Source organism: Gorilla gorilla, chromosome 13 (genome assembly GCF_029281585.2).
Source record: "Gorilla gorilla gorilla isolate KB3781 chromosome 13, NHGRI_mGorGor1-v2.1_pri, whole genome shotgun sequence".
Classification (NCBI taxonomy): Eukaryota; Metazoa; Chordata; class Mammalia; order Primates; family Hominidae; genus Gorilla; species Gorilla gorilla.
The window spans coordinates 88642075-88664332 of record NC_073237.2 but is presented as its reverse complement, the minus strand read 5'-3'; the positions used below and the strand labels follow the sequence as shown (position 1 = coordinate 88664332).

Sequence of the window (22258 nt, the reverse complement as noted above, 5' to 3'; positions counted from 1 at the left end):
AGAGCCGCTGAGCTGCAGCCAGAGTGATGCAGCAGGAAATGGTGCTGAGGTGAGGCTGGGGGCCAGGCCAGTGCAGCTGGGTGTGCACTGTGCATTTCACAGATGCCTGGAGGGAAAAGGCGGGGCCTGGGGGAATGTGGAGCAACAATGACTCTCATCCGCTGCTGGGGGAATGCAAAATGATACAGCATCTGGAAGAAAGTTTGGCAGTTTCTTACAAAGCTAAGTATACACCTACCATGGAACCCCAAAGCACTCATAGATATTTACCCAACTGATTTGAAAAGTATGTCCACATAAAACCTGCATGCAACATTCACTGCTTTGTTCCTAGTCATTAAAAATGGGAAGCAGCCAAAATGATCAACAGGGGAATGGACAAACTGTGGTATATCCATAAAACAGAATTCAATTTAGTGATAAAAGGAACAAGCTATTGATCATGCAGTAACATGAATGAATCTTCTTTTTGAGATGGAGTCTTGCTCTGTTGCCCATGCTGGAGTGCAATGGTGTGATCTCAGCTCACTGCAACCTCTTCCTCCCGGGTTCAGTTGATTCTCCTGCCTCAGCCTCCTGAGTAGCTGGGATGACAGGCATGTGCCATCAAGCCCAGGTAATTTTTGTATTTTTAGTCAAGACGGGGTTTCCCTGTGTTGGTCAGGCTGGTCTTGAACTCCTGACCTCAGGTGATACACCCACCTCGACCTCCCAAAGTGCTGGGATTACAGGCATGAGCCACTGCACCCAGCCACATGGATGAATTTTAGATGCATTTTGCTAAGTGAAAGAAGCCAGACGCAAAAGGCACACGTGATATGATTCCATTCATAGAACATTTTGGACAATGCTGAACCATAGGGATGGAGAACAGATCAGTGGTTGCCAGGAGCTGATAGAGTGGGGAGAGGTTGGCTGCAAAGGGGATGCATGGGAGACCTTGCGGATGTAGGAACTGCTCCTTTTGTTGCTGGAGTGGTGGATGGGAGACTCTACACATTGGCTCAGATCCATGGAACTGCACGGCCCTGAGACTGAACTTTCGTGTGTGCAAACTAAAAAAATCAACCAGGATGGAAATAAAAACTCATCAAATGTATACATGGGATACTTACATTTCATGGTATGTAGATTTTACCCTAATAATGTAGAAACTGAGGTGCCCTGAAGATCTCACTACTTACTTGGCAGACAATCTTAAAAGGGCCTCGGTTGCATTGTCAGGGTTTGCTACAAAATTAAACAGCATTAGCACAAAACAAACACAACATTCTTTTGTCTCTTTTCTAGGCAGCAGGCTTTATTTTGTGTGCTTTGGGCTTATTCTGTCAGGAGAAGGGTGCCTAGTGTCAAATCCTGCAAGGCCTGAGATGGGGGCCTCTCAGGTGACCTTAGGCCTCCCAGGTGACCTCAGATCTCTCAGGTGAGGTCTATCCTCCCAGGTGACCTCTGCCCTGCCAGGTGAGGTTCTAGCACAGTGACTTTGACTCTTGCAGGAGATGGGCTACTGCCAGGGTGTGAGCCAGGTCGCTGTTGTCCTGCTGATGTTCCCCAAGGAGAAAGAGGCCTTCTTGGCACTAGCTCAGCTGCTGACCAGCAAAAACCTGCCAGACACTGTAGATGGACAGCTGCCCATGGGGCCTCACAGCCGGGCCAGGTGATGGCTACACTGGCCCAGTGACGGCAACCTACAGCCATAGCGCCTTCTGTCCCTGCCTCATTCGGTGGGCTGGGCAGGGCACCATGGGTCCTCCCAGACACCAGGCTCACCACCAACACAACACAGATAAAAGGAGTGTGGTGGGTGCTTCCCTGGCCAGGCTTCACACCAGTTGTGGCTTCCTGTGCACAACTGTACCCCAGGGGCAGGTGTTCAGGATATAGCAGCTCCTCAGTGCAAAGCACCGGGTAGGGAGCAGGGTTTGGGCACTGACCCCTCCCAGAAGGCCCTTCCCAGCCTGATGCCCACCCCCATGCCTAGAACACCTCCTGAGGTGCCCCTGGATGGGTGCCCTGAGGTGCCCCTGAGGTGCCCCTGGATGGGTTTCTATAGAACATGCTATCCCAGGCCTAGGCTCTGAAGGACGACGTGGTACCAAGGCACCCACAGGCCTCCCTGGCACAGCTTCAAAGAATAAAGTGCAACCCACCCCCAGGGGGCTCCAGCATGAGGTGCCCTCCTGATTCACCATCTGGAGCAGAAGACAGTGGAGAGTGCCTGGGGTACCCCCAGCCCTGCTTCCTAGGCCTTCCTCCTCCTCTCCTCCTCCTCCTGTACTCCAAGAAGCTTCTGAAAACCAGGCTGGCTGGGCCTCCAGCCAGGTGCTGACCAAGAGGTTACTGGATATGCCTCAAAGAGGAGATGGGGGATGTAGGCCGGACGCCACTGAGCCCCTCCTCCCCACCCTTGAGGGCCACCTGAAGGGCACAGGAGCCTTCAGGCCCATCCAGGAGCTACAGCAGCCCCCCAGAGAGCAACAGGGACCCCTCAGTCCTGAGCACCTCTCCAAGGGGGTCAGGACAACAAGCCCTGAGCCAGAGAGTAGAGAGAACCGGTGTTCAGAGCCAGGCAGCATTCAGAGAAAGGGCAGAGGGGGGACCCTGGGCCCAGGGACAGAAGTCAGCATTCCACTGAGTGCGGGAATGGTCCAGGCCTGGCTTGGAATGGACGGAGGGCAGAGGGGCATCTTGCCCACGGTGGAGAGAGGCCCCAGGTTAGGTGACAAGTGGGTTGGGTGACAGTTAAGTCCTCTCCCACCTGCTCTGAATCAGGGCTGAAGCAGAGGTGAGAGTGAGGGTGTGAATCAGGGAGACCGAGCCACCTGAACCCCGTGGGGCCATCCCAGGAGCTGCCTGAGATGCCCTGTCAACCCCCATCCCTGGATGGCACACACCCTTTGCTCTGGGATCAGAGCCTGCAGGGGTGTCCTCAGTGTCACTCAGGAGGGCCATGCAGGGACCACGAGGACTCCAGGGATCCAGGTCAATGGGGCCCATCCCGCGAGGGTCAGATGGGCTGGGTGGAGAAGCTAACCGAGCCTGCTTTCCTTTCAGGGAAACCTGAAGAGTCCCCAGGATGGCCGTTGGCCTGGAGCGAGTGTCCCAGCCCCCAGGCCTCTGCTGGCCTCCCCCAGCCTGGAGACCCTCCCCAGAGAGCATGGACTGTCTCTCCCTGGCCCAGCAGCCCAGCTCCAGCAGCCCATAAGAGTAGCCCCCTGAAACCAGGAGCCTGGTCCTGCCCGACCCTCACCCGGCTGGGCTGTCCCCATGGCCAAGGCCCTCAGTGGCACCAGGGAGTCTCCAAAGAGCCTGGGGCCACAGACTTTTCTCTTGGGGCCCCAGGGGCTCAGGGTCTGGGCAGCCTGTCCCCAGCCCAGGACAAACCACTCATTGTTTGATGGTTACTGCAATGGAATTCACTCCCAAACCTCCCCATGGACCCTGACGTCAGGGCCTGTGGTTCCCACAGTACTGCTTCGGGTAGGAAGGCTGGGCCCCCATCCCTTTAACATCTGCCCTGGCTACCTCCAGGACCATGGACAGAACAGGCTCTGCAACCCCACTGGGGCCCATCATCAATCCCTGCCCAGCCCTCTGAAGACCCACAGGCAGAGCCCAAGACACCTCCCCTTCACAGTGTCCCGTGTCCTATCCCCATCATGTTCATTGACCTGTGTGGTCAATGGTCAAGGAGCCAGGACAGCAGCCTACCCTGCAACCTGCCTGGAAGCCCCAGATGGCCCCTCAGCCAGCTGAAACCAGCATCCACAGGGAATACTTGGAGGCCTCTGGAGGGGAGGGTGTGTGTGTCATCCTCATAGCTCTGGACAGCCAGCAGCATGTCCTATGTCCTCATGCTGACCTCCTATGGGACAGAGCCCCCTCAAACGCCACAAGCCTGAAATCCAGAGGTGTCCAGCCCAGCATCAAATGAAGCCCCCATAGGAGAGAGACACCAGGGGTGCCGTGGGCACCCCAGCCATGACCATGGAGGAAACCAAGACTCCTGTGGCCCTGAGCAGTGACGGAGTCTGGCCCAAGGCAGGCGAGCCCTCTCAGAGCAGTGCATGGCTACCAGGGGCTTGTGCATGCCCCACAAAGCCAAGTTGGTGACCTTAGGTAGCTCTAAGAGCAACCAGCTACCTCAGCAAGGGGGCTGCAGAAGCATGTGGGCCGGCCACTACCCTTGTTCATACAAGGAGGCAGGAATGGTCAGGCTCCAGGACCTGAGTGGTCACCTGGTCACCAATGGGGCAGAGTTCTATTCAATATTGAGAGCCTAGCCGGGCATGGTGGCTCATGCTTCTAATCCTTGTAATCCTAGCACTTTGGGAAGCTGAGGCAGGAGTATTGGTGAAGCCTAGGATTTTGAGCCCAGCCTGGGTAACATAGTGAGACCCCATCCCTACAGAAAATATAAAAATTAGCCAGGCAACTAGGGAGGCTGAGATGGGAAGATTATTTGAACCCGGGAGGTCAAGGCTGCAGTGAGCCATAAGCGTACCACTTTATTCCAGCCTGGGTGGCAGAGCAAGACCCTGTCTCAAAAAAAAAAAAAGGAATGAAAAGAAAAAATACTGACTTTATGTAAATTGTTCTGGACAAATAGAGTCTAATCGACATCTTTTAAAAGACAAGACTAACATTTTTCATGAAATAAATGAGGCTAAAACATTTTCTTGGACTAACCTACTCCCAGCAAGGGGAGGCTGGCTTGCTGGAGTGTGGAAACTGTGCTTAGATTGTTCTCTTCTGTTTGTCCATTCTCCTAATAGATGCTCTTCTCTCCCTTTTCAGATCCCTTGTGATAGAGCTACTAACTCAACTCTTCTTTCCACAGCTAGCAACTCAGCTTTTAATGTTCGAAAACGTCTAGTGAAGTTCCAGGTCAAGGAAATGAAGGCGTGAAGGATGTGCCATACCAAATATGTCAGATTGGTATATTGATTATTTTGAGTTGATAATATTGGAGAAACTGTAGTTTCAGAAAGGGCGAGCTGACGTGTCTCTTGCATGAAACAAGCCATAAAGTTTCCTCTGGAAGGGACACCCTCACCATACCAGGGTGAAGAAAGTGCCCTATCCCCAGAGACTGGGAATTGGAGGCTGCAATAGACCTAAATAAATATACTTAATGAATAACCCTTGTCTTCCACTAGTTTGACACCCCTCATACCTCCTAGTGACTCCCCTGGAAGATTTACTGCCTGTTGCCAGATTTTCTTTGTCCTGTCATTTTTTTCTTAAATTTATTGCTCTTTGTCTAAAAAGTACAAAAGCATCTTGCTTTGGCCACTTCTTCAGACTTCACTCTCTTGTAAAGATCCTCATGTTCATGTAAAACTAATGAAATTTGTATACTTTTCTCTTGTTAATCTACCCGCTGTCAGGATGGGCAGTGGCTCACATCTGTAAGCCCAACACTTTGGGAGGCCAAGTCTGGAGGCTTACTTGAGCCTAGGAGTTCGAGATCAGCCTGGGCAACACAATGAGACCGCATCTCTACAAAAAATAAAAAAATTAAATGGGCATGGTATGTGCCTGTAGTCCCAGCTATTCAGGAGGTTGAGGTGGGAGGACCGCTTGAGCCCAGGAGATCAAAGCTGCAGTGAGCTGTGGTCGCACCACTGCATGCCAGCCCAGGCAGCAGAGACCCTGCCTCAAAATAAATAAATAAATAATAAGTTTAAAAAAATAAAAAATGATTTGTTATTAAAAAAATACAATCTGCCTAGTGTCAATTTGGTTTCTAGATCCAGATGAAGAGCCCACTGAGAGAGCTAAAAGCAGGGCTGGAGGTGATCTCTGGCTCCCCTAACAGTCTTTTTTTTTTTTTTTTTTTTGAGATGGAGTCTCGCTCTGTCGCCCAGGCTGGAGTGCAGTGGCGTGATCTGGGCTCACTGCAAGCTCCGCCTCCCGGGTTCATACCATTCTCCTGTCTCAGCCTCCTGAGTAGGTGGGACTACAGGTGCCCGCTACCAGGCCGGCTAATTTTTTGTATTGTTAGTAGAGACGGGGTTTCACTGTGTTAGCCAGGATGGTCTCGATCTCATGACCTCGTGATCCACACGTCTCGGCCTCCAAAAGTGCTGGGATTACAGGCATGAGCCACCGCACCCGGCCCCCTAACATTCTTGACCAAAGATCACAGAGTGCCTTGACCACTCTGTGATGTAGCCAGCTACAGGTTTTCCCCTGCAGTCTTGAACCCAAAGCTGGCCTCAGCATTGATAGAGATATTTAGGTTGTTTGCCTAAAACACAGAAAGAAACTGGCTCTGGCCCTGAGCTAAATTCCTTCAACCTTGATATTCATAAACCCCAGTCCCCTTGCTGCAGACGTACCTAGGGAGAAGCCGCTTGTCTCTTGCTGTCCCTCAAACATACTGCTGCAGCCTCTGTACATAGGTTCCCCTAATAAATGCTCTGGACTCATCACCCTGGCGTTAGTGCTTCTTTTCTTTGGAATCCCAGCCGACCCCATCTTGGGATGGTTTGGTGCACTCTCTTCTGGGAATTCCCCTGCCACCATTTTGGGGGCAACTCTAGCCGTTGTCTTGGTGGGACAAAACAAGACTGTGTGGAGTCCCGGTACCATGGCGCATGCCTGTAATCCCAGCACTTTGGGAGGCCGAGGCGGGTGGGTTGCCTGAGCTCAGGAGTTCGAGTCCACCCCGGGCAATATGGTGAAATCTCGTCTCTATTAAAATACAAAAAATTAGCCGGGCATGGTGGTGGGTGCCTGTAGTCCCAGCTACTTGGGAGGCTGAGGCAGGAGAATTGCTTGAACCCAGAAGGCGGAGGTTGCAGTGAGCTGAGATCATGCCATTGCACTGTAGCGTGGGCAACAGAGGAGACCTTGTCTCAAAAACAAACAAACCAAAAGGCCGTGTGGAGCACAAGGGCTGGTGTATTTTGCTCTTTCCTCTGGGCCAAGTCCTACTGTAAGTCCTCATGTGTATTAGTCCTCACAATCTCCCCCAGTCCCTTTTCTTTTCTTTTTTCTATTTTTGAAACAGAGTCTCCTCTGTCACCCAGGCTGGAGTGCAGTGGCATGATCACAGCTCACTGCAATCTCAACCCCTGGGGCTCAAGCAATCTTCCCACCTCAGCCTTCCTAGCAGCTGGGACTACAGGCATGTACCACCATATCTGACTAATGTTTTGTTTTGTTTTGCTTTTTTGTTTTTGTAGAGACAAAGTCTCACTATGTTCCCCACACTGGTTTTGAACTCTTGGGCTCAAGTGATCCTCCTGCTGCAGCCTCCCAAAGTGCTGAGCCTATCTCCATTTCTTTTTTTTTTTTGTTTGTTTGTTTTTGAGATGGAGTCTCGCTCTGTCACCAGGCTGGAGTGCAGTGGTGCGATCTTGGCTCACTGCAACCTCTGCCTCCTGGGTTCAAGTGATTCTCCTGCCTCAGGCCCCCGAGTAATTTGGGACTACAGGAGAGTGCCACCACACCCAGCTAATTTTTGTATTTTTAGTACAGACGGGGTTTCACCATGTTGGCCAGGATGGTCTCGATCTCTTGACGTCGTGATCCACCCACCTCAGCCTCCCAAAGTGCTGGGATTACAGGTGTGAGCCACCGCGCCCGGCCACGTCTCCATTTCTTCAAGAGAAGAGGCCAGAGCCCAGACTGAGCTCCTTCTCTCAGAGCAGCCCTGGGATTCTGGCCCGTCTCAGCCACCATGAACTACCACACTGAACCCAGGAAGGGCTGCTTCCTCCTCTTACAGGCTAGCAGGTGTGGGAGGAGAAAGGCAGGGAGGGCGTTTGTATTCACTTGTCCTGTGCTGTCCAGGACAGCAGCCCTGGTCCACACACAATGATTGTGCACCTGAACATGGCGAGGCCGAATTGAGTTGTGCCGTGAGTAGACATGACACACGCCAGATTTTGGAGATTTACCATGGAAAACAGAATGTGAACTATCTCGATGATTTTTATCTGCATTATATGTTGAAACAATAATTTTTTGACATATTGGGTAAAATAAAATGTATTATTAAAATCAATTTCACCTATTTCTTTGTAGTTGAATGTTGTTACTGTAAAATTTAAGGTTACATATGTGGCTTACATCATATTTCTTCTGAGCAGCATGGCTCCAGGAGGGTGGACACTGAAACTGCTCTCAGCCCGCACGGTTGTGCAGTGGAGCTGTGCTGCCAACTCAGACCTGGGGACTAGTGTCATCCCCACAGTTTCATGGAAACAGGTATTCCTAAGAGAAACACCAAGCCTCTTCCACCTAGGGCAGATGTTTATTTTATTTTATTTTTATTTTTATTTTTAGTTGAGATTGAGGGCTGGCGGGGGGCGGGGGTCTTGCTATGTTGCCCAGGCTGGTCTTGAACTCCTGGCTGCAAGGTGAACTGCCGGTCTTGGCGTCCCAAAGTGCTAAGATTACAGAGGTGAGTCAATGAGCCAGCTGGGAACAGATGTTCATGTCCTCCTCTCATCTTCTTCCCAAATTGCCCTTGGAAACTCTTGACAAGTCTTGGCCCGAGTTCTCTACCTCTTCCTCACCTATCTAGAAAAGGCAACTGGAGCCCAGAACACCTGGAGAGATGATAGCTTTCAAGGTGCAGAGATAAAGAGGTCCCATAAAGGAGATGCATTTTGGAGATTGTGCATTGTCTCTGTAGTGGAGAGAAGGATCGACAGGCTCCCCGCAGCTTTCACCCTCTCCTTTGTTCTGGAACCTGCCGCTGTCTAAGGAATTCTTTGGCAAAAGACTGCTTCCTGGGTCTCAGGGGTCGGACATGGGGAGGGTCAGGGCGGGGTCAGGGGCTGTCTTGGGAGGAAGTTAGGGACTGGGTTCAGCGCCTGTCTGGGGCTGGGGTCAGGGCGAGGTCAGGACCTGTTTCCCAGGAGTCAGGGCCAGGAGTCACCGCCTGTTTCGGGGGTCAGGGTCAGCTCCAGTTCCCCTTCCTTCTGTCCTCGCGTCAGGCGATGGGTGTGGGGTCAACGCGGACCAGAGCCCAGCCGGGGCCCCTGCTCTGGTCTCTGCTGCCGCTGCTGCTCCTGAGCCCAGAGGCCGCCCCTGCCCCACAGTCCCGCGCCGCCAGCCCCTCGCAGGCTCCGGGGGAGGCCAGAGAGAGCTCGGGGGCGCAGCAGGGCCGGGAGCCCGCAGCCAGAGCCCAAGGTCCGTTTGAAGCAGAGGGTGTGGGGCCGAGCCGGCCTCGGAGGCAGAGGGCAGGGGGCAGGGGGCATTTGAGGGGGCCACTGAGCCACGGGGGCAGGGGGTCGAGGGCTCGGCAAGACCGGATGAGGTAAGGAGTGTCCGGGAGAGGCAGGCGTCTGCGGAGAGATGGGGGAACTGCAGGCTAGAGGCGGTGGGGAGAAGGCCGGGGCTCTGGGCGTGGTGCCAGGGCCGGAAGTCACCCGAATCCGTTGTCTCTCTCTCCTCCCCTCCCAACCAGGTGGCTCCAGAGACGACATCAAGCAAGGTGGGTCAGGCTTCCCGCTCTTGGTCCCAGGACTGGGTGTGGGGCCCACGAAACTGGACGGGGCGCCAGGGCCTGGTGCCTGGTGCCGGGGCTGGGTGGAGGGAGACAGCACCGGGACTGCTGCTGGGCCCCGGGAGTGGGGTGGGCCCTGGGGTCTCATGTCCCCTTGTTGAGGCCTGGAAGGGTAGGCCAGGGATCAGGACACTGCCCCTCAGGGGTCCAGGCCCGCAGCTCCCCCTCCCAGCTGTGAGTCTCAGAACCAAGGCTGTCCACATCAGCCCCACCCCCTCACCTTCTAAAAATAGAAGATCAGGAATCCGAGAGAGGGAGCAAGTTTCCCCAAGTCACACAGCACAACAGACTCCTGCCTGAGAATCTCTCTCCCTGGGATACTGTGGTGAGGTGCGGGGGTGGGCACAGCCACTTGGACACCCCCGAGACCTTCAGTTCTTTGATCTGCAAAGTAGGCATGCAGGTGTTCTGATGGAGGGAAATAAAGTCCCAGGGCTGGATTCCAGTCCACCAGTCCTTGGCAGGTCCGGATGAGCTGCTGTGGCCACCCTGGGTCAGCCTTGCCCTGCCTGCCAGACCCCTGGTCCCTCATTCCCACAGAGCCTGCTCAGTTGTACTCTGTCATCTGGTCCTGCTAGTGGCCATAGAAGGCGGATGCTGGAGTAGCCCTCAGTCATTTTGGCCAGGTCACCTATTCTTTGGCCTTGGTTTTCCCATCTGTGAAGAGAGCAGAGGCCTCACTGGGGTGGCATTCATGGGCACCACTAGTGTCTCTAACAGGTGGACCGGGGTGTCTCCACAGTGTGTGGGAAGCCTAAGGTGGTGGGGAAGATCTATGGTGGCCGGGACGCAGCAGCTGGCCAGTGGCCATGGCAGGCCAGCCTGCTCTACTGGGGCTCGCACCTCTGTGGAGGTGTCCTCATCGACTCCCGCTGGCTGGTGTCAACTGCCCACTGCTTTCTCAAGTGAGTCCTCCCTCCCTGGGCCCCAGCAGAGGGGCCGATGGGGAGGAAGATGCAAGGGACGAGGGTTAGGGGGCTGGGGGGGTTATGTCTTTCTCCTCTGGGCTTTGCTCTGGGGAAGTCTGCTGCCACCAAACTGATGCGGTGCCTGCCTTTGACCCGTAGTCCCCTCCACCAGGACTGTCCTCCCCACTCTCCACCCACTGTCCCTCCATCTGGCCAGAACCTCCTCATCCTTCATCCTCAGCTCTGGCAGGGAGTTCCCTGGCCCCTGTTGTCTGTCTGCTCAACCCAGACGTGTGAGAGCATTGGCAGTGTCTGTGCTGGCCACCTGCAGGGCTTCTCTTCAGTGTGCACCATGCTCCTGTGAGTCAGACTCCAGGCAGGGACTGGGGACTCTGCAGGTAGCCAGCAGCCAGGCGATGCTTTTTTTCTGTAAAACTGTATGCCTGGAAGGAGCTGTGCCAGGCTGCATGTATTGGTGGGAAGAGTGGGGCCCCCTGACCCTGGAGAATGACATGGACAGTCAGGGGTGCTACTCCTCTGGCCCTCCTGAGCCTGACTCAGTGCCCAGCTTCTGAACAGTCATGGAGGGACCCAGAGGGAGAGGAAGGCATCACAGTCCAGGTATGGAGTCAGCTTGGGCACTTAGTGGCTTTGAGACTCCAACTATTGGGCACCGTGAGCATCTCCTGGGTGTCACACCACCCAAGACCATCTATGGCACAGAGTGTGGCAAGACCCCAAGTGAAGGTGTCTCTATGGGAAGGCGAGGCACAAGCTCCAACAAGCAGGATGCAGGATAGAAAGCCCAGAGTGAGTGAGAAGAGCTGACCCGAGGCAGGGTCATCCAGAGAGATGCTGTAGTCTTGAGGGAGGATGAGGAGCTGCAGGGGCTTGCCAGAAGGGAGGCTTTGGTATGGGGAGTGTGGCGAGGGGTTTCCTGGCAGCTGACCCATGTGAACAAAGTCACAAAGGTCAGAAGTTTCATTACTTGTGTTCAGGAACAAGAAGAACATCAGTTTCATGCACTCATCTGGGCATTGAACAAATCCTTTATGAGTGCTTACAACAGTGGGGAAGACACCCTTGGGGAGAGCAGGAAAGGTGGTTAGGCCAGGAAGCAGGTCATAGGTAGCCTTCAGAAGGATCAGGCTGGAGCCAGAATTAAGCCAGAGCTCCTCTTGTGTAAAATAAAAGGGCTGGATTTGATGACTCTGTCAAGGACTTTGCTGGCACTAGGATTCTCTGCTCCTCTGATTCAAGGGTGTGCTGGGAAGCCATATGTCCTGAGGTTGTGAGTAGAATAGCCATTAGCCTCAAAAAAAAAAAAAAAAAAGAGCTCCTGACTGTCAGAAAGGGGGATACAAAGCTGCCTAGAATCATGTCAGGGGAGAAGGACCCAGAGGTGTGTGGGCAGTTACAAGTGGATGTAAAAAGAGAGTGCTGCCCCGCACTCCCAGAGAATGGTAAAAATGGGCCCTTCCTCCTCCAGCAAATCCCAGGCCCCGAAGAACTATCAGGTTCTGTTGGGAAACACCCAACTGTATCATCAAACCCAGCACACCCAGAAGATGTCTGTGCACCGGATCATCACCCATCCAGACTTTGAGAAGCTCCACCCCTTTGGGAGTGACATTGCCATGTTGCAGCTGCACCTGCTTGTGAACTTCACTTCCTACATTGTCCCTGTCTGCCTCCCATCCCGGGACATGCAGCTGCCCAGTAACGTGTCCTGTTGGATAACCGGCTAGGGAATGCTCACCGAAGACCGTAAGAGGGGTGTGGGAGAGGCAGGAGGATGAGGGAGGGGAAGGAGAGGGAGGCAGAGGGGAAGAAGGAAGGATGGCTTAGCCAGGCAAAGAGGAAGCCACTGGACTCGGCCCTCTGTGCCTCATTTCCATGACCGGTAAGGTGAGAACCACCACGCTGGGGCCTTTCTACTTCTGAAAGTGTGTGATCCCATAGCTTTAGAGTCCCCTGAGTCCCAGGCTCTGAAAGTCTGGGAATCTTTAACTTTTGAGAATCCGGAATCTGGGTTCTTTGAGTCTTCATGGTTCTTCATTTTAATGTTTTATTTATTTATTTATTTATTTACTTATTTATTTTTTGAGACAGAGTCTCACTCTGTCACCTAGGCTAGAGTACAGTGGCATGATCTCGGCTCACTGCAACCTCTGCCTCCCAGGTTCAAGCAATTCTCCTGCCTTAGCCTCTCAAGTAGCTGGCATTACAGGCATGCACCACCATGCCCGGCTAATTTTGTATTTTTAGTAGAGACAGGGTTTCTCCATGCAGGTCAGGCTGGTGTTGAACTCCTGACCTCAGGTGATCTGCCCGCCTTGGCCTCCCAAAGTGCTGGGATTACAGGTGTGAGCCACTATTTTAAGGTTTTAATCAGCCATGGGTCTGAGATGACTCGATTGAACTCCAAAGACATGCTTGGGGGCTGGCCCATTCTAGGTCACCACCAAACACTTGGATCGTCCCTTGCTTGGGAAGGTGCCTGGGAAGAGTGGCAAGAAAACACATGGTGGCTCTGCAGTCTCTGCAGTCTGAGGCTGCATGATCCAGTTAGAATGATTGCGACGTAGAGCTGTTGACCTTCTCTGAACCTCACGTTGCTCTTATCCTAACCTGGGTCATTCACCTACTTCACAGTCTTGTTACGTGACTGAATAACAGAGGAGAGAGTTGTGTGTGTTTTCATTGTTAGATGAATAGGAAAGAAATGTAAGCAAAGACTTATACACAAGAGTGTTTATTGAAGAAAAGAGTGTTTATAGTTTAGGGAAATGCTTATGGTATGATGTTAAGGGAAAAAGGAAGAACATATATTTAATTATGTGTAGGGTTAGCATTTCTCAACAGAGGTGCTGTACGTATTTTTGATAGAATATGTCTTCACTGAGTGGGGCTCTGCTAGCATCCATGGCCTTTGACTACCAGATGGAGGGGATTCTCCCTGATCATCTGCTGGCTGGTCCCCAGCATTCACACATACATCTAGTTATACCTTGAGGGTAGAGGCAACATATACTTGTTTTAATATCCCAACCGGTGCTCCTGGGCTGGTACCACCGTGCTGCATGACACTGATAGACCAGCATTTCTTGCCTGTAGCTTCGGAACTGGTCACCCAGCTTCCATTCTTCTGTGCCCCCACTGTAGGCTCCATGTGGGTGTCAGAGTGTTACTTTAAATATTAGTCATGTCAATTCCCGGTTCAGTATTCTACAGTAACTTCTCATTTGTGCAAAATGAAATCCAGACACCTGGCCAGGCGCGGTGGCTCATGCCTGCAATTCCAGCACCCTTCCCATCCCCCACCTCCCACCACACCCTTCCCATCCCCCACCTCCCACAGCACCCTTCCCATCCCCCACCTCCCACCGCACCCTTCCCATCCCCCACCTCCCACCACACCCTTCCCATCCCCCACCTCCCACCACACCCTTCCCATCCCCCACCTCCCACCACACCCTTCCCATCCCCCACCTCCCACCACACCCTTCACATCCCCCACCTCCCACCGCACCCTTCCCATCCCCCACCTCCCACCACACCCTTCCCATCCCCCACCTCCCACAGCACCCTTCCCATCCCCCACCTCCCACCACACCCTTCCCATCCCCCACCTCCCACCACACCCTTCCCATCCCCCACCTCCCACAGCACCCTTCCCATCCCCCACCTCCCACAGCACCCTTCCCATCCCCCACCTCCCACAGCACCCTTCACATCCCCCATCTCCTGCTCCAGTCATGACATATCCCACCTTCCAATGCACCCTTTCCATTCTTCATATTTCACTGCAGCCATTACATACCCCATCTTTTACTGTAGCCTTCACATACCCCACCCCATCCTCTTGGGCCTCCTGGGTACTCTTTGAACATCTCAAGGCTATTTCTGTCTCGGGGCCTTTAGCTGCTGTTTTTTTTTTTTCTTAGCTTGCTTGTCATTCTCATCTTTGCAGGAGTCACTTATTTACATTTACTATTCAGTTTTTTTTCTTGGTTTTACTTAATCATGTGAGCTAAAATAGGCAACCCCCTCTATCACATCTTCCTGTTTTATTTTCTTCATACCACTTAATCTAAAATATTTTTTAATTTATTATTTCATATAATCTGTCACTTTCTACTAAAAATTATCTATATCATTAGCATGTAAAAGACAGCACCAGGATAGCTGAATAGATGAGCGAATAGATCAGTGATTGTGTTAGTGAATGGATGGATGGATGGATGGATGGATGGATGGATGGATAAATGGATGGATAATGGATGGCTAGAATGATGGGTGACTGCATGGATGGAAGGATAAGTGGATGGATGAGTGGATGGATGGATGGATTGATGGATGATATTTGAGTTGGTAGATGGATGTTTGGATAGATGTGTAGATAGAAGGATTGGTGAGGGGTGGACAGATGGAGTGGGTGGATGTGTCAGTAGGTGGAGAGGAGGATAGGTGGGTGAGTGATGGAGGGCTTGATGGAGAGATGGATGCAAGGATGGATGGATGGGCAAATATGTGGAAAGTGAGTGGATGAATGGGTAGGTGTGGGAAGATAGGTAGATGGAGGAATGGGTGGGTGAGTGGATGGGATGATGGGTGGAGAAGAAAGGTTAGTGATAGATGGAGGGAGAATGGATGGGATGGTTCATGAAAGAGTAAGTTGGTCAGTGAATAGTTGCTAAGTTCCAATAAATGAGTCATGTGTTGGTGGGATTTGCCTCTTGTAGAATAAGAGAGGTGTGATCTATTGCTATGAGAGAGGTAGAGGGAATAGGATGACTATGTGCAAAGGTTTGAGAAAAAGAAGAGAAGCTTATCAAGGATGGGTAGTAGAGTGAAGCAGCATTTAAAGCTCAGAAGTTCTGAGAAAACCTATGTTTGGGGGGTTGTGGTTAGCAGTCAGGCAGAGTAGGGGCTCAGAGTAGCCTGAACTTTCTTAGTTAACCTGCAGGACATGTCATTGATCTCCCCCTTATCTCTTCAGTGCAACTGTCACCACCCTTCTATCTCCAGGAGGGCAAGGTGGGCCTCATTGAGAACACACTCTGTAATACCTTATATGGGCAAAGAACTGGCAAAGGCGAGACCTACGCTGTGCACGAGGAGATGCTGTGTGTGGGGGACTTCTCGACAGGAAAGTCCATCTGCAAAGTGAGTACGGTCATTTCCTCTCTTCCTTTGCATATTCTCTTGGCCTCAGTTTCCCTTGGGATGGGTCTCTGTGTTGCCTCTGCTCTCTTTGTGGTGTCCCTTGGAATTCCTGTTTCCTCTCCTCTGAGTGTCCTCCCTGGGCTCCATCCCTCAGAAGTCTCCCCTAGACTAGCCCCTTCCCCAGCGCATCTCAGCAGGAACAACTGCTGGAAGGATCTTCAAACAGCATTTTTAAATATATTTTAAACTTTTTATTAAAGCATAATATATATACACAAGAGTACATAATTAATAAGTATATAGTTTGGTGAACTTTCCCACACTGATACAACATGTTACCAGCACCCGAGAAGCACCCATGTGCCTCCTTCTTATCACTAACGCCCAAGGGTAACAAACACCTTCACTTTTAACACCTTAGATTCTGAAATTCCTGTAAGTGGAATTTACAGTCAGCAATCTCTTGTGTCCTAACAGTGTATTTCTGAGATTGGTCCATACTATTACACGTTGTTATGGTGTGTTCTTCTCATTGCTCGACAGCGCGCTATTGTGTGAGTTGAATTCTACATTGGATAAGTATTTGAGTAGGTTCCAAGTTGGAGGTATTATGAGTAGCTGTGCTATGTACATGTTTGTATTTGTCTTTGGGGCACAGATGAATATATTTTATTGCATAGAATCCTATGAGTAGAACTGCTAGATATAAAGATGTGTCTGTGTGTTCAGCTTTGGCAGAGGATAGCAAACGGCCTTCCCTCTAGCAGAGGATGAGAGCTTCTTTTCTCACCAACTTTTATTCCTTTCCATCTTTTCTGATTTTGGCCATTTTGGTGAGTGTGTAGTTTTTGGCTTAAAATTTTTTGTATGTTTATTATTATTGGATATCTTTATGAAGTTTCCCTTCAAGTTCTTTTTCTCCTCTCATTTTTCTATTGGGTTGTCTGTCTTTTTCTTCTAGGAGCTCTTTATGTATTCTGGACATAAGTTCACAGTAAGATACATGGTGTGAAAATCCTTTTCAACCTTCTGTAATGTTCCATCTTATAGGTGGGGAAATTGAGGCCCAGAGAGGAAAAGTGGCTAGCCTAAGTGAGGCAGTACAACCTGGGCCCAGGTGTTGCGACTTCAAGGCCAGCCCTGCCTCCACAACCTCTCCCACAGGTGGTAGCCTCTTAAGCTGACATCTGTGGGCTGAGCTTTTGCATAGACACCACTGTAGGGCAGAGAGGAAAGTGCTGGGACCCTGGAATGAGAGACATTGCTCCACCACATGTGCCTGCCCTGTGACCTGGGATGTTCTCTTCACCTCCTGAGCCTGGGTCCTCATCAGCTGCATGAGGATTCCAAGGCCTCCTCCATGAGGTGGTTGGGAGGATGGCGTCCACTTGGAACCTCAGAGTGTGACCTTATTCGGAAGTAGGATCTTTACAGATGTAATTAGTTAAGAATCTCAAGATGAACCCATCCTAGATTTAGGGTGGGCCCTAAATTCAATGACTGGTGTCCTTAAAAGAGGGGGAGAGGCCATAGAGACACACATGGAGAAGATGGCCATGTGCAGAAAGACATGGAGAGGGGAGGGATGCCGCCGCAAGCCAAGGAATGCCTGTGCCTCCAGAAGCTGGAACAGCCAAGGGAAGGTCTTCCCCTAGAGCCTTTGGAGGTAGTGTGTCCCTGGAAGCACGCTGATTTCAGATTTGTGGCCTCTAGAACTGGGAGAGAATACATTTCTGTTGCTTCTAAGCCACCAAGGTGGTGGCAGTGTGTTATGGCAAGCCCTTGGAAATGGATATGTTTGGCAAAGACCACAATGCTAGCAAAATGATAGATTGAAAACTAGAACCAGGTCTTTCCTTCCCCCTGGTCTGAGCCCTGAGTCCCCCTGGCCCGTGGGAAGGGCTCATTGGCAGCACTGTTTTCAATATTGCCTGGCAAGCTAACTGAGTAGTGGGAGGGAGCTCAGCCCACCTGCCTGCCCAGCGGGAGCCAGCCCCAGGCTTCTTGGTTTCCTGTCCACGTCCACATACTTCATTGTTCCTCCTTTCTGGCTGTGGCCTGGCCCCTTCTCCTCACAGAGTCATCTGTACCCCAGGGGGAGCAGGGAGCCTGCCCAATGCCCAGCCCTGGTGGGGCTCAGCCAACAAGTCCTTAGTCCAGCTCCCTTCCAGCCTTGTTCTTCACCAGCCTCTCTTGCGAAGGTCATGCCCCTGGAGCCTCAGGGCCAGCACACTTTGCCTGCCCGCTGGACATTCCACAGTGCCCTCAGCCCTGCCCCTCCTCTAGTTCCTTGCCCAGGCCAAGGACACCACTGAGGTGGACATCTCCTGAGCCTTTCAGCCACCACTGCCTGTCTGTGGGATTCCATCTGGATTCATCTCCTGCTGAGCCATCTGCTGTGGTCTCCGCCTCCACCCTGTGGCTCTCTTCTCTTCCCTGCATGGAGCACGCAAAAACAGCTTTGAGGAGAGAGAGAGCTGCAGGGTGACTCAGCGCTCAGACTGCGGGCAGGACACAGCTGGTTGCAGTCTTCACTCTGTCACTTGCATGTGCTGTGACCTTAGCTAAGTTTTCTTACCCGTGCAGTGGGCTTGCTAACAGCCTCCACTTCATAAGGTTCCTGTAGAAATGTAGCACCATGCCTGGCATTTAGCAGGTGTTTAATAAGTGTTGGCTTCCATGTTCCTGGCCTTGTCTGTTTTCCTCTATCTGAGTTGTACTCATTCTTCTGGGCCTATCTTGGACCTGCCCTTTCACTCAATGTGGAATTCACCACCAGGCCCACCAGTTACACGTGGCATCCTCTGTCTCCACAGTAGTGCAAACCACAGCCTAGTTTGCATGGGGTGCATTAATGTTGGGACTTCCTCTGCCTACTCAGAGCTCCCAAGGGTCAGGGCCAGGAGACCCTTGGAGTCCTTCCCGTCTCTCCCAGACTAGCCCAGAATCAAGCGTGATGTTGGCAAGCAGGTGGTTCATCTGCATGGATCACTGAGGCCTGGAGTAGTCAGGGACCATTGCCCGGAGGACCAGGCCTCCTCTTGCCCTCAAACAAGCTGGGTGGGCACTCCGAGTAGGGAAGCACTGAGGGGTGGATCTGAGACAGCGAAGGCACTTTCCACTCCCAAGAAGACCCCGGGCATGAATTTGCCAGGGCTGCAGGAGCAAATCCCCACAAACTGGGTGGCTGAGACCACAGATGTCTATTATCTGGCAGTTCTAGAGGGCAAAAGTCTAAAATCAAGGTGTCGGCAGGGCTGGGTTTTTTTCTGGAGGCTCTAGAGGAGATTCAATTTCCTTTTCCAACTTCTAGAGGCCGCCCACACTCCTGGGCTCATGGTCTCTTTCTCCATCTTCAAAGCTATCAGTGTGACCTCTGTGTCTGTTGTCATATCTCCTCCTCTGACTCTGACCCTTCTGCCTCCTGCCTTCCCTTATAAAAAACTTTGTGATGACACTGGGCCTTTTGAGATACTCCAGAATAATCTCCCATCTCAAGAGTCTCCACTCAACTTCAGTTGCAAAGTCCCCTACGCCATGTAAGATAACACATTCACAGGTTCCAGGGATGAGGATATGGATGTCTTTGGGAGCATTCTTTAGTGAACGCACCATGTCACCCCTTCTCTCTCCTCTGGCCTCCACTCCCCCAGCCCAGGCCCCTTCCTCTCAGTGTGCTGTCTTGCTTCTCATCAAACTGAGAAGATGAAGCAATGAGAAGCTCGCTCTTCTTGGCCCCACATCTGCCCACCCTGATCTGCCCAGTCTCTCCCGCTTGCCCTGATGGCTCACCCTGGGCCAGCCCATCCTTGAGCACTGGGTCTCTAGGGCCTTTCCCCTACTCCTGTGTCCCCTGCTCTCCCTCTCATGCCTCCCACGTCAAGGCATGGCAACAATCTCCTCCAGCTACTGCCCCATTTCTCCACCTTTCTTCCCTGAAGACTCCTCCCAGGCCTGACTGCACTGAATCACCCAATCCAGCCTTGTCCCTCTCATGCCACCAAAGCCACTTTGTCCACAGCCTCTGCCTTGCCAGAGTCACTGCTCCCTTGACACATCAGCAGCATCTCACGCTCAGCTCCTGGTGCCAGTCGCCAGCCGCTCTGCTCCCACTTTTTGCTACCAGCTGCCTCTGAGGAGATAGCAGACTAGAGGCCCCCCAGAATCACCCTGAGGACAAAGAAAGAGGAGTTAGCTTTGGGCGATGATCATGTCTGAGACACCAGGTGGCAAGTTCAGATGCTCTGTGCCTCCTCCTCTTTCTGAGTCAGGGTCCCACTGCAGACCCACCAGATAGAAATCTCCAGGTATCAAGCTCCTGAGCTGACCCTCAGAGTGGACAATTATGGATCTGAATCTATCACACGTGGACCCGCCCTCTGCCTTCCACACCCAGGACAACACACTGCTTGAAGCCTAGAGGGGACAGCTGTATGTACAGGGCCTGAGAGGGGCTGGGCCCTTCCGGCCTCTCAGTGCTGGAGACCCCGGAGCCGAGTTCTTAGCCTTCCTTTTGTCTCCACACCTTTTCCCTGGTTGGTAAGAAAAGGCCAGAGTCCACAAGTCCTTTGGCTCCTCCTTCAAAATACCATCCCAAATCTGACCATTTCTTCCCTCCTGTAGTTTCCTCCCTAGTCCCTCCTCTCTACCTGGTGCTCAGCAACTTCTTTCTCTACATGGCACCAGACTGATGGTTTAAACAGGTCACGTGTCCCCCACCCTCCAGCATACAGTTCTCCAAGTTGCCCCTCTGCAGCTCTGAGACCTCCCTCTGCCCCCTCACTCCCTCCCACAAGGCTTGCCCCATCCTCTCCTGGTTTGCACCAACTGGGCCCTCTCTTCTGGACCTCGCAGAGGTAGGTTCTGTTTCCTGTTTTGAGTGTAAGGTCAGGAAAGCTTGTTGTGATCCATGGATACGAAATGTCCTCCCGCTTCTATAGGGTCAGTTGGCTTATTTATCTGTGCACCACGGGGGAGGGGGTTTGTCTTTTCCCCGTGTTTCCCAAGAGCAGTGCCTGCACTGGATGCCCCAGGTGCACCCTGGACTAGTGGGTGGAAGAGCCGGCTGTGGGCCCTGCCTCCCACCACCCTGAAGATAAGACCCTTTCTTTTTTCCCTCCCTCCTTTCCTTCCTTCCTTCCTTCCTTCCTTCCTTCCTTCCTTCCTTCCTTCCTTCTTTCCTTTTTTTTGACGGAGTCTCGCTCTGTTGCCAGGCTGGAGTGTAGTGGCATGATCTTGGCTCACTGGAACCTCCGCCTCCTGGGTTCAAGCGATTCTCCTGCCTCGGCCTCCTGAGTAGCTGGGAGTACAGGTACACGCCACCATGCCCAGCTAATTTTTGTATTTTTAGTAGGGACGGGGCTTCACCATGTTGGCCAGGATGGTCTCAATCTCTTGACCTCGTGATCCACCTGCCTCAGCCTCCCAAAGTGCTGTGATTACAGGTGTGAGTTACCGTGCCCAGCTGAGACCCTTTCTTTGGGTCTCACTTTTTGGCCCATAATATAGGGGGCTTTCAACTGCATGATCCCACCCTGACAGCATTTCAGGACTCCAGTAACTCCCAGCAACTTTCTGGAGACCCCTGCCTGCTTCCCTAGTGATGTGGGCTGTCTCCACAGGGCCTGGGCATGGGCACTTTCTAAAGATACTTTACCAAAAAGTTGAGAGAAAACCAAAGGCCTAAATGAACAAAAAAGGACGGGGCGCCCAGAGGGGATGTTCTGCTGCAGCTTAGGGTTCACAAGAGCTGCGCTCTGCACAGAGGTTTCAGCTGGCTGTGCTTTGCTAGCAGGCCCAGCCCCTCTCAGGCCCTGTACATACAGCTGTCCCCTCTAGGCTTCAAGCAGTGTGTTGTTCTGGGTGTAGAGGGCAGAGGGTGGGTTCACGTGTTGATAGATTCAGATCTATGATTGTCCACTCTGAGGGTCAGCTCAGGAGCTTGATGCCTGGAGATTTCTATCTGGTGGGTCTGCAGCGGGACCCTGACTCAGAGAGCAGAGGCACAGAACGTCCGACCTTGCCACCTGGTGTCTCAGACACACTCATCCCCCAAAGCTAACTCCTCTTTCTTTGTTCTCAGGGTGATTCTGGGGGGCCTCTAGTCTGCTACCTCCCCAGTGCCTGGGTCCTGGTGGGGCTGGCCAGCTGGGGCCTGGACTGCCGGCATCCTGCCTACCCCAGCATCTTCACCAGGGTCACCTACTTCATCAACTGGATCGACGAAATCATGAGGCTCACTCCTCTTTCTGACCCCGCGCTGGCTCCTCACACCTGCTCTCCACCCAAGCCTCTGAGGGCTGCTGGCCTGCCTGGGCCCTGCGCAGCCCTTGTGCTGCCACAGACCTGGCTCCTGCTGCCACTTACCCTCAGGGCCCCATGGCAGACCCTGTGATGACCGCAGAGCCCCTCGACCCCTTCTCTCTGCTCAGGCCTAGGTGTCCATGCTGGACCCTCCCTCTCCCTAGCCCACTGCCCCTCTAAATGGTTCCTAATCCTGGCTTTTCTGCCTATCAACTGCCGTTCCCCAAACCAAGCTTGGCAACACAAAACCAAACCCAATAAAAGAGTCATCTGCTCCTCCTCCACCCCGCACGGCCCTCCCAGGCCCCTCCTGCTCCTTAGGGCTTGCCCTTTCCACAGGATTCATTGTCTG

At 52.5% G+C, this 22258-nt stretch overlaps 1 protein-coding gene across 1 annotated transcript; it reads left to right on the top strand.

Moving 5' to 3' along the window:
• The first annotated feature begins 1499 nt into the window (after positions 1-1499).
• PRSS47P (Putative serine protease 47) lies at positions 1500-22185 on the top strand. Its single transcript, XM_055349877.2, is given in 7 exon segments — positions 1500-1657; positions 2319-2322; positions 9428-9454; positions 10247-10431; positions 11924-12210; positions 21414-21568; positions 21686-22185. Coding segments are annotated over 7 exon segments (1128 nt in total). The 3' UTR covers positions 21998-22185.
• The last annotated feature ends 73 nt before the right edge of the window (positions 22186-22258 follow it).